The sequence below is a fragment of the Linepithema humile genome, chromosome 6 (genome assembly GCF_040581485.1).
Source record: "Linepithema humile isolate Giens D197 chromosome 6, Lhum_UNIL_v1.0, whole genome shotgun sequence".
Classification (NCBI taxonomy): domain Eukaryota; kingdom Metazoa; phylum Arthropoda; class Insecta; order Hymenoptera; family Formicidae; genus Linepithema; species Linepithema humile.
This window is the reverse complement of record NC_090133.1, coordinates 24,516,665-24,530,763: the sequence shown is the minus strand read 5'-3', so window position 1 is coordinate 24,530,763 and position 14,099 is coordinate 24,516,665. Positions and strand designations below refer to the sequence as shown.

The window sequence follows — 14,099 nt, the reverse complement described above, 5'->3', positions numbered from 1 at the left end:
CAATCGTGTATAATTTTTCGAGTTAATGCCGAGACCACAATATAAGAGATAAGAAAGATAACATTTCGCACGATACGTTCGATAACACCACCAGGTCTCCTACGCTATGAAATAGAACGAGAATGTCCGCGAAATCACAATTGTCCCAGTGAGTAGTAAAGACACGAAAGAGACAGGCACGTGGAAGCCATGACGCATGCGTGTCGTGTTGCTCCTGCTGGAGTCCGTACGACAAGTCAGTCTGCATCTGGACTCCGGCTCGCGAGGGTTTTATACCAGTGCGTGTACGTGACAAAAGTTAACCGACAAACTATCGAGAAATAATAAATATGACAATAATCACTGCCATCCTTGGCCCGTGGACCGCGTGGATCTTCGTTACGTTGGTGTATTCATCCGAAGGTAAGTGCTAAAATATCACCTCACGTAGTTTGTGAAAGAATAATAACACGGATTTTTCATAGTGAAGCTCGTATAAATACTCGATTTATTGTTCGTTAAAATATTTCGTGCCTGAAATTTCTCACTGGAAAGTTGTTTAACGTCATACCTCGGCATAAAGGATTTCAGACGTGTACAACAAATTATATCAGACAATGGCAGATAATCAGCGAAAACTGAAGTAGTGAGCTTTATAGTATGTAGAAAAAAATGCACTCAACGAAATGCATAAGAGAACCGCGACATCCGAATGCAAGCTCTTCGTATACCACACATCCATTATGGTTATACCATAAATCTGACTTAACTCGACATGCCATTTTGCGAAACTTTCTTCATAAAGTCATGCCACTATTTCAGTATTTTTTAATGCTTTTTATTGCGTTGTTCCAGTTTTTTGTAATATTACAGGAGATATTGGAGTGTATGTCGTTTTCTTTCGCAAGTATTATTGTTCTTTTTCAGACAACACGATTGAACGTTACACGCATTGACCGCACGACTATTATAAAATTAATGAAAAACGCGAACTTCTTACATTTAATATTTATTAAAAATACTTGACAATTTCGTACCTGAATTTAGTAAAAAGTTTTAATATTTTTTAACTAATTTAATATAAATATTGTAAACATCAAGATATGTGTCCATCAAAAAGAAAGGAGTTTAAAACAACTGTCATACGTATAAAATATAAACGTAAAAAATATGGTGCAGAAAAATTAAAAGTTGATACTTTTGAACAGTCATATAAACGAAGTTAATAAAAAGTGAGGTGCTTTAATATATTTCCTAGCGTGCAAAAGCGAAGACTTAAATAACGATAAAACCGCGTATACAGTTAAATGAGAATTTGTGGAGTGCACATGGTGGCGTGACACAGAAGTATTATCCGCGAGAAAACGGAAAAAGCCTCGAATTTATGGAAGTGCTAATTGGTATTGTTAGCAGAACCGAGGCGGAATAATAGTAATCGCTATAAGATGACACAAAAAGAAGCTAGGGATAGGAAGCCGTTTGCTAAACCGATGATTTGTCGAGTAAAAGATTGGGTGAGCATGACTATCGTCTGCTTTACATTTTTAAAGATGCGAACAAGAACAATGCGGATGAAAAGAACAAGTAAATCGTGAATAGTCTGGATCAATACTACGTATATTCTGTGCACAGGTACCGGACGGTACGAAGCAGTGAATTTAAGATGCACGAACCATATGTTGGCCTATAATTCTGTTGTATACACGTTGACATAAATAAATAATCTATAATTTGTAATATTTGAAAATATTTTTAAAAAACGACAAATTTATGAATCTAAAACAAAATATTTCAAATTCTTTGGCCATCGGTAATTAATTACTGTCATTAGTAAGTTCAAAAACTTTCTTTCTTTTTCTATAAATATCATAGAATTGGAAAATTATTAATTAATCATTAAAATTAATAATAATAATATTCGAACATTCTCGTAATTGCAATATAATACAAGAGAAATTATAATAGCAGTTATTTGACAGTATTGCATATAGTTTGTTTTGATAGTAGTCAAAACTATTGCACATATAGATATTGCCAACGTGAGTAGCATTCTGAAACCAATGTCCTCGCTACAAGAGCCTCGGGAAAGGAAAATTCTGAAGAAAGAAAACATTCTACGAAAAATTCAGTGTTCGTGAACGATAATAACAATATAGGTGGAATTATTGGAAAGACATAGCATACTTTAAGTTTACAATTATGGAATAACATACGCGAACAATATACGCAAGAGATACAAATTGTACGGGAAATAAGATTAAAGAAATGTTTCTCATATCGCAGCCTTCTTTGATATGTCAATAGATCCAGAATTTCAATCATATTATAGTCGCGATTCCACTTCATTATCCAATAACTATTAAGAGAGTAGGAATTAAGATTCAAAGAGGTTCCATCGATTCTTAGTACAACCTTCGATTTCTCCTGGGAGGATTCTCGAGAGAATCCAGTGACACGTGGTCGACGAACTGCTAGTAGTGTAGTAGTGCCTCGAGTGGAAAGGTGCAAAGTGTAGCAACGATTCACCAATTCAATGCATAAAATGGCAAATCGCGCGTCAAATACGATAACTACTGCTACATCTATATTGGAATTAGCACAAATTGTCCTCCGTTATTGATTTATCGATAATCGTTTTTGACGGGTTTTCTCCTCTTATTGCTCAAGAAAATTTTTACTTATCGCTTAAAGAGCTTTTTACTATTACGACCGTAAAAATAAACATTCTTGTTTATTTTTGTATTTAATATTTTTCTAAAATAAAGCAAATATTTTGGAGATGTAGTAGTTGGAAGAATTTTTATTTGTAATAATATTTTTCAAACTTTTAGAAATATTTATATACAGCATCTTAATTGGATGTTGATATCTCGAATTTTACAGAAACATTTGCTATCATCAAGTTCTTTAGAATAATATCAGTTTGAATACGAGAATATTATTATCCTACGATATTATTTAAACAATGACTGTATTGTGCTAAATATAGTTTGTTTTAAAACAATATTTACGTAATAGATGATTTTGCAACGCCGTAATAAATGGAAGCAAAATTGGACATGAAATAAATCGCGAATTTAATGTTTAGCAGTCTACACCGGAGAGTGATTACGTAATATGCAATTATTTCCCGATAACTGTATCCGGATGGAAGGAAATATAAATGGCAGCGTGATATTTTATGTCATGATTTCCATTAGGATATCTATTAAAATGCTGCACGCTTGCATTCAGGTAGATAAAAGAATAACTGACTACAAAATACTTATAAAATCGAGAATTACATTCAAACGTTATCGATTTTAACATTTATAGTGCGACGAACAATCACTGCTATACGCAACTATAGGCATAGCTACAGATAACTCTAATCGTCTTATCGAGATGCTGTATCATTGTCGATCCGTATCTGTTTCCCTGTACATATAATGGATCGATGTTTAGAATTGGTATGTTCTTGTATCAGCGATCTCGAAACATGGTGGTAGTCGATTGGAGCTTATGCGTTTCATTATCAAATGCATGCACTTGTAATCAATTTTCTATTTTCTGCTATTTTCCGCTAAGTGAAGTGACATGAATATGTAATTACTTGAGATTATATCGCGAAAATTGAAAATAAATGAAAAAAATAAAGGACCGCGCGCACGTCACTCCATAGATAACAGGTAATATAAAAAATAACGCATTTACATTGAAATATAGATATGCCTTTTTCGAAAAAAGCTTAAAAATTTAAGAATATGTATTAAATTTAATCTTCATTTGACTAGTACGCGCAAAATGGATATGAAGATAAATTATTCATTGTAAATATTAAAAAAGTAGACTATTTTCTCCAAATTCTGAAAGTGATGATAATATAAAAATAAAATAGTTAAATATACGTATATATACACTGCATTATAAAGCAGCGGTTAATATTTTCTCGTGGCTATCGCTTTATCATAACAAAACCAGGCAGAGATTAATGAAATATTCGCGTTATATCGTTAAGAAAGATTTACTTCCATGCGATCGGAAAACTTACAAATTGCATTCGTGCGAAGTAATTTCTTATTTAGTGACCCCAATCTGCCTAAGGAATGTGGAAAATGTAAGGCAGCTGTGCATATCCAGTCAGCAACAGCTTCAAACTTCATGTCACGGGCAGGCCGGCTAATTATTCGCCAGCACGCGAATGAGAGAAATTCCTTTCTCTTTCTCGGCGGGCAGCATGTGCACACGATGCAAGCACGCAATGTTATACAACGCGGGGCAATTTCCATTATGCAACGCGCCTCTGTTATGCAAATAGAGACGCGTGTCTGAGCGGACGATCTCTTATGCGATGTTCGGTGCCCGGGCGCTTCTGAACATCGTGGAAAATTCAACTTAGCAAGTTGACGCGTATATATCAGGACGCGTAGTTGCATCGAAGCGCGGCCTCTTTTTCCCTCGTCCGTTGCAATAAAATTTTGACGGACATCGGGCCATAACAAAACTGAGCTTACGCTTGATGCGTAATACATTAAATCAATTTGTGAATTCGTGCATAATTTTGGAAAATTTTATACCGAGATATATGCTTTCAATTAATCTCAGATATCTGTAAATTCAATTATTGACTTTTATATATTTCGATAAAAATTATATGTGCAATATTAAATTTAAACTTAAATTAGTTAATTAGATCGCGCTTCATTAAATGTATGTTACATTTTAATTTATAATTTACGTTTAAACACCAACAGTGTATTTAATAAATTTTGATAAACCAACAGCTTGACGTCAAATCATTATGAAAACCGTTCATTACGAATTTGGACACGTTATAAAAGATAATGTGCATAACATGATTATGCAAAGATTCTGTGATCATACGTTTGAATATTTTATTAGACTTTTATTATAAACAACGTATGAATAACATGATCCGCTCGGCTATTTGTATATCACAATCACGGATTGTGCATTTAAAACAATTCCTTGTGCATTTAACACTGTCGCTTTAAAATAATTTGCAATAGTGATTTGGAAACTTTAGAGTTGTGAATGCAGTAATGGATTTGTTACTTCATAAAAATTTCAAGGCAATCGAGTGAACGATCACGGCATACACATCTAAGTTGTAATCGAAAGTTTTGGGATCCTCTTACGGAAATAAATCCAGCAAAAGATCGTACATTGCTTTGAAGAAGTTTGTAGAAACATGTAAACGCATATGCGATAACTATTGATACAGCGATATTTTTCTTTGACAGCTTCAATTATATTAAATTCCACGAATGTAATAACGAATATAATTTCTGTTGCAGTTGCCCATTTCTGACTATATTTATGGCTGCTTATTGATTATCAGTATGACATGCTCAAATTTTATTTAACAGAATTATACATGAGAATAACAAGCGTTACGAAGTTGTGTTTTGAGATGCGCCTTCTGCGCGAGCTTGTTTCGCAGTAAAATCAACAGGCGATCAGAAAATTAACTTTGAAAACTTTTCCAATGGGTGCATTCGGGTAAGGTAGTGGTGCGCATTCGGGGGAAATTATTATCAATGTACACACCTCGTCGGAAACTCTATGGAATCGAACGGTCGTTAAAGTTAAATTGGCTCGCTAATTAATTTCCACGCGGTTGCCCGTCCAATCGCCAATCGGCTCTTGTTCCTCGTACACGATAAAACATCCATTTCTGTCTTGGACATTATTTTTGTAAATTATAAGGTAATCGACATTGTGCAATGTTTGTGATTAATGATAACTGCACAGTTCATTTAATCTTCGCGTCCCGTTCTAGCTTACATTAGTATCTACGTGTTAAATGTCCTCGTGCGCGATATATGAAGGCATAGCGAGCGTAAAACTAGCTGGAACAGCAAAATGTAGGAAAATACATTTTTGCATGGTGTCTTTTATTTGCCTCGTAAAAATATCTTCTCTCAGAGAAGTTGTGAAATTTTAAAAAATAATTGTGTAACATTTTATGAACCAATTATCCTTATTACTCACTATTTTAAAAACTAATTATTATTATTACTATTTGCTGTAAATTATGTCACGCTACGTATTGATGTAATAAACTTATTGCATCAATAGATAATTCATTAGCAAAATGTTCCGACATCTAATGCTGACTTAATTGTCTATAAAAAGTCATCTTTTTTTGACATTTTCTTCTTGTACGTTAGAAACGATTTTCTTGGTACCACTCAACATTGAAACGCTTTTCTTCTAAAGAAAAATGGGTACGTAAAGCATCGAACTCGAGCATATCGATGTCCCAGAAAGGTTTTCAATCGCGGAATACTTTTAAGCGGAGGTCGAAAGGCGGAACGGATGCTGTTTTCCCGATAGATCTGAATTTTCATGAAAACTCTGAGGTCAGTTCTCAGGACGAATCGCGCGAACTTTGCGCGGGACTGAGGCGACAAGGATGATTGCGCGCGGAGCGCAGGACAATTGCGTCGAGGAACCTATCTGGCTACCATCAGCCACCGCAAAGTGTAAAACGTCAGCTGCAAGCGCTGTTTTGCGCGCGTCCAGATTGCCGACACAGCCGCAACCACCGACACGGATTCTGTGTTTCCAGTTCTAGTGCGTTTTCATGCACCGATACTCGTACCACCTTCAAAGGTCTGCAAAGGGCCGAGACATTTTCTTGGCTCATATTTTAAGGAAAAGGTTTAAAATAGATGAAATGAATCGATTTTCAATACGTCGGTTTAATAATTCTTTTCAAGACTCTCGCAGACCTCAATTTTCTGTAAAAGATACAGAAGTCTGCAGAACTAAGAGCAAAAAATCCATTGTAACTCGTTTTCTATTTAGAAATTTAATGGTTCGTATGAAATCGTTAAGTGAACGTAATTAATGTACTTGCCTCAGACTTTTATATACCAAATTGAGAATAATCTTTATTTTTGCACAAAAAACTTAATTTCTTAATTTTTTCAAATATAAAAATCACACCTAATTAACTTAACAACCTCTACTATTTTATAATTTCCATTCTACACGATAATATCTGCCAATTTTTTTTATTCATTGCAGCAGAACGTATAAAATCTCCTCTCCATGTATTACAAACCCACGCGTAGTAACTCAACACGCATCAACGCATACATACGACTTGTGCAGAGGGGTGAACCTTCGGTAACCCCGGAAACGGAAGCTCTTTGGTGGGTTGCTCTCCGAGCTATTGTTCTTAGCGCAAAAGGGAATGCATAAACATTGTACGCGGTGAATCGAGCCTTTCTCGTAATACGAATTTCGGGCGTATCCAGCGGAAACGAAATATACGACTTTAACGTTAACGAGCGAGCACTGTTACTTCGCCGTCTGTCAGCAATATTGCATCATTATGTCGCGGCATGAGACATTCTTTGTGCGTTTCGCCATCGAGAACGCAATATCTATTCAAAAGCTTAGGACTAGAACCAAATACATGATTCTTCAAATAGTTTTCGCATTATTTTTAAAGACTCGAACTTTTATTATCGATTAATTCTCTGATTTTAATAATAGCGTAGTAATAGAATATTTTAAATCTACAGTTTTTGAATGATTATTTATTGCAAGACTTCTTAGATTGTTGTCTATAGTAATTATATTTTCACAGTTTTAATTTTCCAGTAGAACACACAGAATCCGAAAACGCATTTCTTGCTTTCAATTAAATTTATTGTTTAATATAATCTCAGCGTGCTTTTTAAAGTGTCTCATAAGGTGATGTGAAGTGTTGATATAAACGATGTTCACTCTTCCAAGTTTTCACTATCTTAAAGGTCATCGTCCAAAGTTCACGAAACTATTGGATGTTCGTGGCGACGGTTATTAACTTGTCATCCAAGTTTTACCTTTTTTTAAATCAAATGTTACGACGTAACTCAGATCGTTCTATTATTCGCAGCTTTTTTAATTTTTAACGTTAATGGAACTGGGAAGTCATGTCAAAACGGCGTTATCGTAGGCGTCTAACGTTATCTATAGAGGGTTTTGGTGTACAAGGTATTTGTGATTACATGTATCGATGTCGGGTGCGTGACGTTTGCATAGCAGTGTAATAAGGGAAGCTCTATTTGTCGAACAAACGGATAGACGGGAACGTCGTATTTTCCGATAAGTAACAGCGAGATCGCGGCGCAAAATTTAAGCTATTACTCGAGCTTTCTCGGGGGAAAATTTATCTCCCGGAGAGGAGATATTTTTACTATTTGCAGCAGGACGACGCAGCCAAATATAACGATTATCATTTTATTGGATGCGCGTTAAACTCTTACTATAAATACGATTATATATATTCTTATCTGGTGAATTTTTTTATCATCTGACATCATAATTATTCCGGAAAATAATTGGACTATATGCGTATTTTATCAAATTTATTACAGTGTTATTTATGCGATAAAAAGTAATAGAATATATAATCCTGCTTTCACACAAAAAGGATTATTTTCACATTTACTAGAAATTATTTATATGCAAAAACTTTTAAGAAATATGAAAAGATTAGATTGCGAGAGCACATCATAAGCTGTCCTTGCGAGGAAAACATAAATTAGAATGCCTTAATAGAACTTTTGCAAAGAAAGTGCAGTAGAAAATAGGTTATCGAATTTTGCATCCTGAATGATAATGCGCTGTATATCAGATTATGCGAACTTCGCTCTTTGCGCCCGTAAGCGGGGTTATCACGTAATAAACTTTCCGATTTGCTCTTTTCTTTCCTTTTTCGGTTTGCAAGGCGCCTATTCTTATCGTCGTTGCTGTTCAAATGCCGTGTAACAACACATCAACACGGTGTGCGACTGCTGTTTCATGATGACAAGCGTTCAAAGTTTCCCTCGTGACACGTGACATAGCAATGTAACCACGGTGCGCGTACTCATTATGTGTGTGCTTCATGGTGATGTGAGCGGAATGAGAGGAAATTATGCCTCGTGTCTCCTTACGCCCCAATACTTCAACGAGTGTCGGTGCACACTTACGTAACGTACAGAAGACGAATAGCTTTTACCGTCGCGTTCGACGAATTAACTGCCGCCTACAATCTCGCTTACAGCACGCAGCCGTGGCGTCGTGTATTTATTTTAAGACTGTTGCGTGCTTTTCGGAGTCTATTCTCAACCTCATGCTCGCCGCCCGTCACATTTAGGGATTTGTCAGTCTATCCGCCTGCTGGCCGGTCTCTCCCTTTTCCTTTCTCCGTCCGATTGTTCTCTTCTTCCGGTACCGATTCCCCCTCGACCGCGCTATCGTTACTCTTTCCACCATCGCCGTGCGAGACGTTAATCACCGGGCAAAGAGATCGATCAGCGATTAATGAGAAACGTCGACGGTGCGGAGGTGGAAATTTACACGGTCCGTTCCGAGTAGGGTATCGTGATCGATTCGGTATCCCAGGCACCTCTCGGAACGCGAAGTAGTAACGGAGAGTTGGAAGTTGGACGCGTGGAATTAGGAGTATTAGAAAGAAGCCGCCGCGGTGGTTGTAATCCACGTTAACCTTTCGAGGCCTCGGGCGAACTCCTTAATAAAGCATGCGAGACCGCCATTGTGGCGGGAATGCCGAGAAGTATTGTACCCAGAGCAAGGGTGGTCTCTAAGTTTCACGATCTGCCGGTATTTGTGGATAGAAACTGTTTGACATCTCCGACGAACTTTTTCCGCTCCCACACCGGCGGTATGCTCAAAGTTTACCGGTTTCTAATGTCTATAATATTTAATTGAGAGTTCTATCGTTCGGCATAAACGAATCGTTTAACGCTGAGGCTGACCGCGCTGTGCATTGCGCGTGAAAAGCATTGTTGTATAGATTAAAGGCTAGTCGAATGCTGAATAAGCTTGATTTGCGAGAAGCAACGGGATACTGAATCAACTAAAATGAGCGAACTGTTTAGTAACGGCAAACAAAGGTATATTATGGCTCTATGTTTATCGGTTCATTATTAGATATTAGGAAACATTAGCGGAAAGACAAATTGTTGCCGTTAATTAATTCGGTTGTGTTATTAAGTATGTTTACGACGTGTATGCGCTACGCACAAGAAACTTTACCATAGAAAATTCGTATTATTGCGTGCACAGTCGACTAATTGTTAACGCATAATCGGTCGTTGCATTGTTTTAATGGTCGCGCTGTTTCAAAATACAATACTTCACCGATAACACTTAAACTGTATTGCGGTCAGAAGAGAATTAGCGATTAAGTTCATTCAAATTAATATACTCGATATGTTCTTGAATTGGTAATAGAGTCGATAGTGAATTTAAGCGTGTACGACATAATAACTACGCTGTTAGTATTTCATTACTTCCAACCTAGTTTTTTTCCTCCGGAGACCAGCAATTCCGAATTAAAGAAGTGAATAGAAAGAATGGAAGGATTCAGATTTCACGTGATTTTAGATTAAAGACCGCACGACGATTATAGGTGGAAACTTCTAAAGATATCCTTCTCTCTTTTCGAGCCGAGAGATTCTCCGAACGACTTTCTTACTAACGACCGATTTGAAACGATTGCTTCATCGTCCACTTCTACGACTATGAATGGGCCAGCTAGACGAAGACAAAAGCCGCCATTTCCTCAAATCTCTGCTGAATGACATTCGGGGAACGCTCGAGGAAGACTAGTCAACCGTATTTTCTGTACCAGATGCTAGAGTGTCTTTTAAAGTACGTCAGAATATATTTTACATGAAAATTACGTACTGTATAACATTTAAATTTGATCGATAGCAATCTAGCAAAATTCTCGTCGGATAAATTTGATCCTAAATGTAATACAGACAAGATGGATAAATAACTTTTTTAACTGCATATGTTGCAGCTCGCTTGAAAAATCGATGAATATCAGGAATCTGCACTTAATAACGCGCACTACCAAACGATAGTCAATTTCACTTTTAAAAATCACGGATTTACATAACGACTTTGCCACGCCGCAAAATATGGAACGCAAACGTGTCGCAAGCGTGAGTTACAAATTGAACAATAGTTAGAAATTGTCTGGCTATTATAAAAGCAGTAGTAGAATTACAGTGAGATACAGAATACTTCTGTACCAATACTTCTGTACCAATACTTTTTTAAACATTGCCCAAGAGGGGCTCTTTTTGCAAAGCGTGTCGATTTAAAAGCTCTTGAATTTTATGTTCAATAAAAGAAGAGAAAATCGTTTCGCGAAAAGTGCACTATTAAAGTGATTATATCAATTGTCACATAAGCAATTCTATCGATAACCAATTTTTTCATTGCGCCAATGGATTGCGAAATCGTACTTTGACAACTTATTCTTTTTCAAAAACATAGAACAATTAAATTTATCAATAAGATTAGTTAAAAAAATGTATACATATATGTATATATATTGAAATTATATGCATAATTTGTGTTAAACATTAAAAAATGTTTACTATTAAGATGAAAAGAAAGTTATTTTGCATTTTATTACTTATTTGTCAAAATGCAAATCGCAGATGAGAATGTGATTGTCGAAGCACGATTTTTAGCAATTATGTAGTAAATATTGGCAAATGAAAAGAGAGCAAATAACATCTTGTGTAATCACATGCAATCATAATATAATGAATAAATTCACTCACCGATTGTTGTTTCCTAGTCCAGTAAATTTTCAGCTTCTTCCGCACCTAGAAAAATTAATGCATATTTTAATTATAATAAATTATCATATATTTCACGCATGTTTACTATTATATATTATTTCATAAATTTAATGATTTCCATTATGATTAAAACATAACTATATAATAAATTGCGTTAATTATTTTCATTATGTATATATAATATATACATCATTATTTACAAATTAAAATATGTATATACTTTAATGATAAAACACATATAATAATTGCAACGTAGAAGATCTGTGAGTAGTATTTTTTCGCGTAAGAGGCGTAACAACAACCAGATATTTCCCCAATGCCTCCAATCTAGCAATACTTTGATATTGAGCTTGCTATGCAAATATCGGCCGCGAACGATAGGAAAACTTCTTCACTTTGCCCTGTAGAAAATGTTGTTTTTGCCATTGGAAATACTCCGATCCGTTGCGTAGCCTGCTTTTGTTGGGCGTACTTCGCGTTCGACGTCGATTTCCCGTTAAGTTACTTTCGAGGATAGATTATTGGCCAGATACAGAAGCTGATATCGGAATATTCTTGGCAAATGCGCATATGTACTATATTTTATTCTTGCCTTTTTACTCTTGTTTTTTTATTTGCAAATAGGTACTTTTTTTAGTACGTTATAAAATCGTTCGAAATTGTGATGTCCATTTATCAAAGTATTGCTTGCAGCAATACAGTGCACTATATTTACAGTTGCGCATAAAATGAGTTATCAAATAACAAAAAAAAAAAAAAACGTAAATGTAGAGATAATCTCACATCTCAATCGTTTTTGTTTATCATTTAATTTATTAAAGTTTAATATTCAAATTTAATTTCTTGATGTACTTTTTATAAAGTTTAATCAAGTGGGAAAGTATCGATGTGCTAAATTTATCGACTCAAGTTTGCGTTATACGTAAAGTAATATACATAAATTTGGATTAAATATTAAATCTAAACACGTTTTAGCGGCAAAACGTGCATTACTTAAAGGATTACCTCGTACATCTGTCAGCCAGCAGTTAGCTCTTGCATTATTTTAGTCCGATACGTTGTAGTCTATCTTCTTTTGTAAACGCATAAATCGTGGATCCGGGACAAGAGGAGCAAAATAAGTCAGCTCGCATAGTTATAAGGCGCGAGCAATGTAATACAAAAGGGGAAACAAGAGAAAAGTGAGAAAATGGGGGCGAGAAGAGAATGCGAGGACAGAACAAACGCTACGCATAGTAGGGCTCGGATTGCCGTGTTGGCTGTTGTTCAAATGGTCTATCCAACAATAAAAAGCGATGCACGTCTTTTCCGGGAAATCCCCTGCTTCCGCGAGATTCAAACGCGGAGAACCTCGAATGCGTGGGCGGGCGCGCAAGCACGGGGAAAGGAACAAGTAGAAAGCTCGACGACCCGCACCGTCGTTGGAGCTTTCCGCTCTCTCGCTCACTGTATCTCATCTTCATCCCCCTGCGTTGTGTTCCTCGCTCCTTCCTTTACTCTCTCCGGCTCTCTCAGCCGCGACGGCTCCCTTCCTTCTTATTCCTCCCCTCTCCCCCGTCTCCCAAACGGCCCGTCTCACGAGTGGCCGAAGGAAGAAATGTGTTTGTGTTTGGACTCTCGCCAGATAATCTGCGGCAATAAATTTCTGTGTGTATAGTGCCATGTGATTGGTTTTATCTCTCACGGCACTCACGGCACGACCGGGCTCGCTGCCACGGTATACCTAACCCTTTACCTCGATTCGTGGCGAGAGGACGATAGATAACCGGAAGGAAGGACGATACGGCATGCTAGAGCGCGGTCGTTGTGCGGCGTGCTCGGCAAGAGTGGATAGGTGGCCACCTACCCGAGAAATCAACCCCTAATTCGTTTACCGCGTGAGAATCTACCGTGGACCGGCTTCCTCTTACCGTCCGTGCCTTGCGGGTGTATGCCTTGAATTGTAAGCGGGCTCGTCTTATGCCCCGAGGGTGTCGGAGGCAGTTTCAAGTTAAGAACGTCTCGTACGTTTTGTATACGGCGTTTATCCAGCTTCATCCAAGCCGCTGAAGAAGCTTTCCTTGCTTATAACTTTTGAGCATCAGCATTCACTAGTGTCGTCACACGTGAATGGCTAAAATATCAGGGAACGTATCAGCTGCTACGGTTGTTTATGCAACATACAAGATGTTTTATAAAGTTTGTCACAAACTTTGCGATATATTCTTCGACAAGTTCGTAATCTACTTTTTCTTTATATCATGGCATAATTGCCAGAGATGTGTTTCAAATGCGCATTAATGCGCATAAACTTTAATTTTATTACGTATATATATTTCAAACAACTTCTTTCGTATTTTCAATAAATGTGAATACCGATTTCTATAAATAACGTTAGCTTCAAATTAATTATACAATTATATATAGTTAACACGTGTATTTGATTATGGGAACGCTTGATAAATTGTGCAACGGCAATGTAATTATTATAATTTTTCTCTTCTATGACTATCATCTAAATTTTTCTAGGAA

At 36.6% G+C, this 14,099-nt stretch overlaps 1 protein-coding gene and 1 long non-coding RNA gene across 3 annotated transcripts in view; one reads left to right on the top strand and one right to left on the bottom strand.

The window, feature by feature from the left end:
• The first annotated feature begins 214 nt into the window (after positions 1 to 214).
• Positions 215 to 14,099, top strand: part of LOC105672314 (Dpr-interacting protein kappa) — a 157,197-nt gene continuing 143,312 nt past the window's right edge. For both annotated transcript variants that reach the window (XM_012367207.2, XM_012367190.2), the window contains exon 1: positions 215 to 402. In XM_012367207.2, coding sequence (XP_012222630.1) covers positions 330 to 402 — 73 coding nt within the window. In that variant the 5' untranslated portion in view covers positions 215 to 329. The remainder of the gene's footprint in view (positions 403 to 14,099) is intronic.
• LOC105672349 (uncharacterized) overlaps positions 11,566 to 14,099 on the bottom strand; it is a 36,083-nt gene continuing 33,549 nt past the window's right edge. The window contains exon 3 of the long non-coding RNA XR_001100801.2: positions 11,566 to 11,612. This is a non-coding gene — a long non-coding RNA (uncharacterized lncRNA). The remainder of the gene's footprint in view (positions 11,613 to 14,099) is intronic.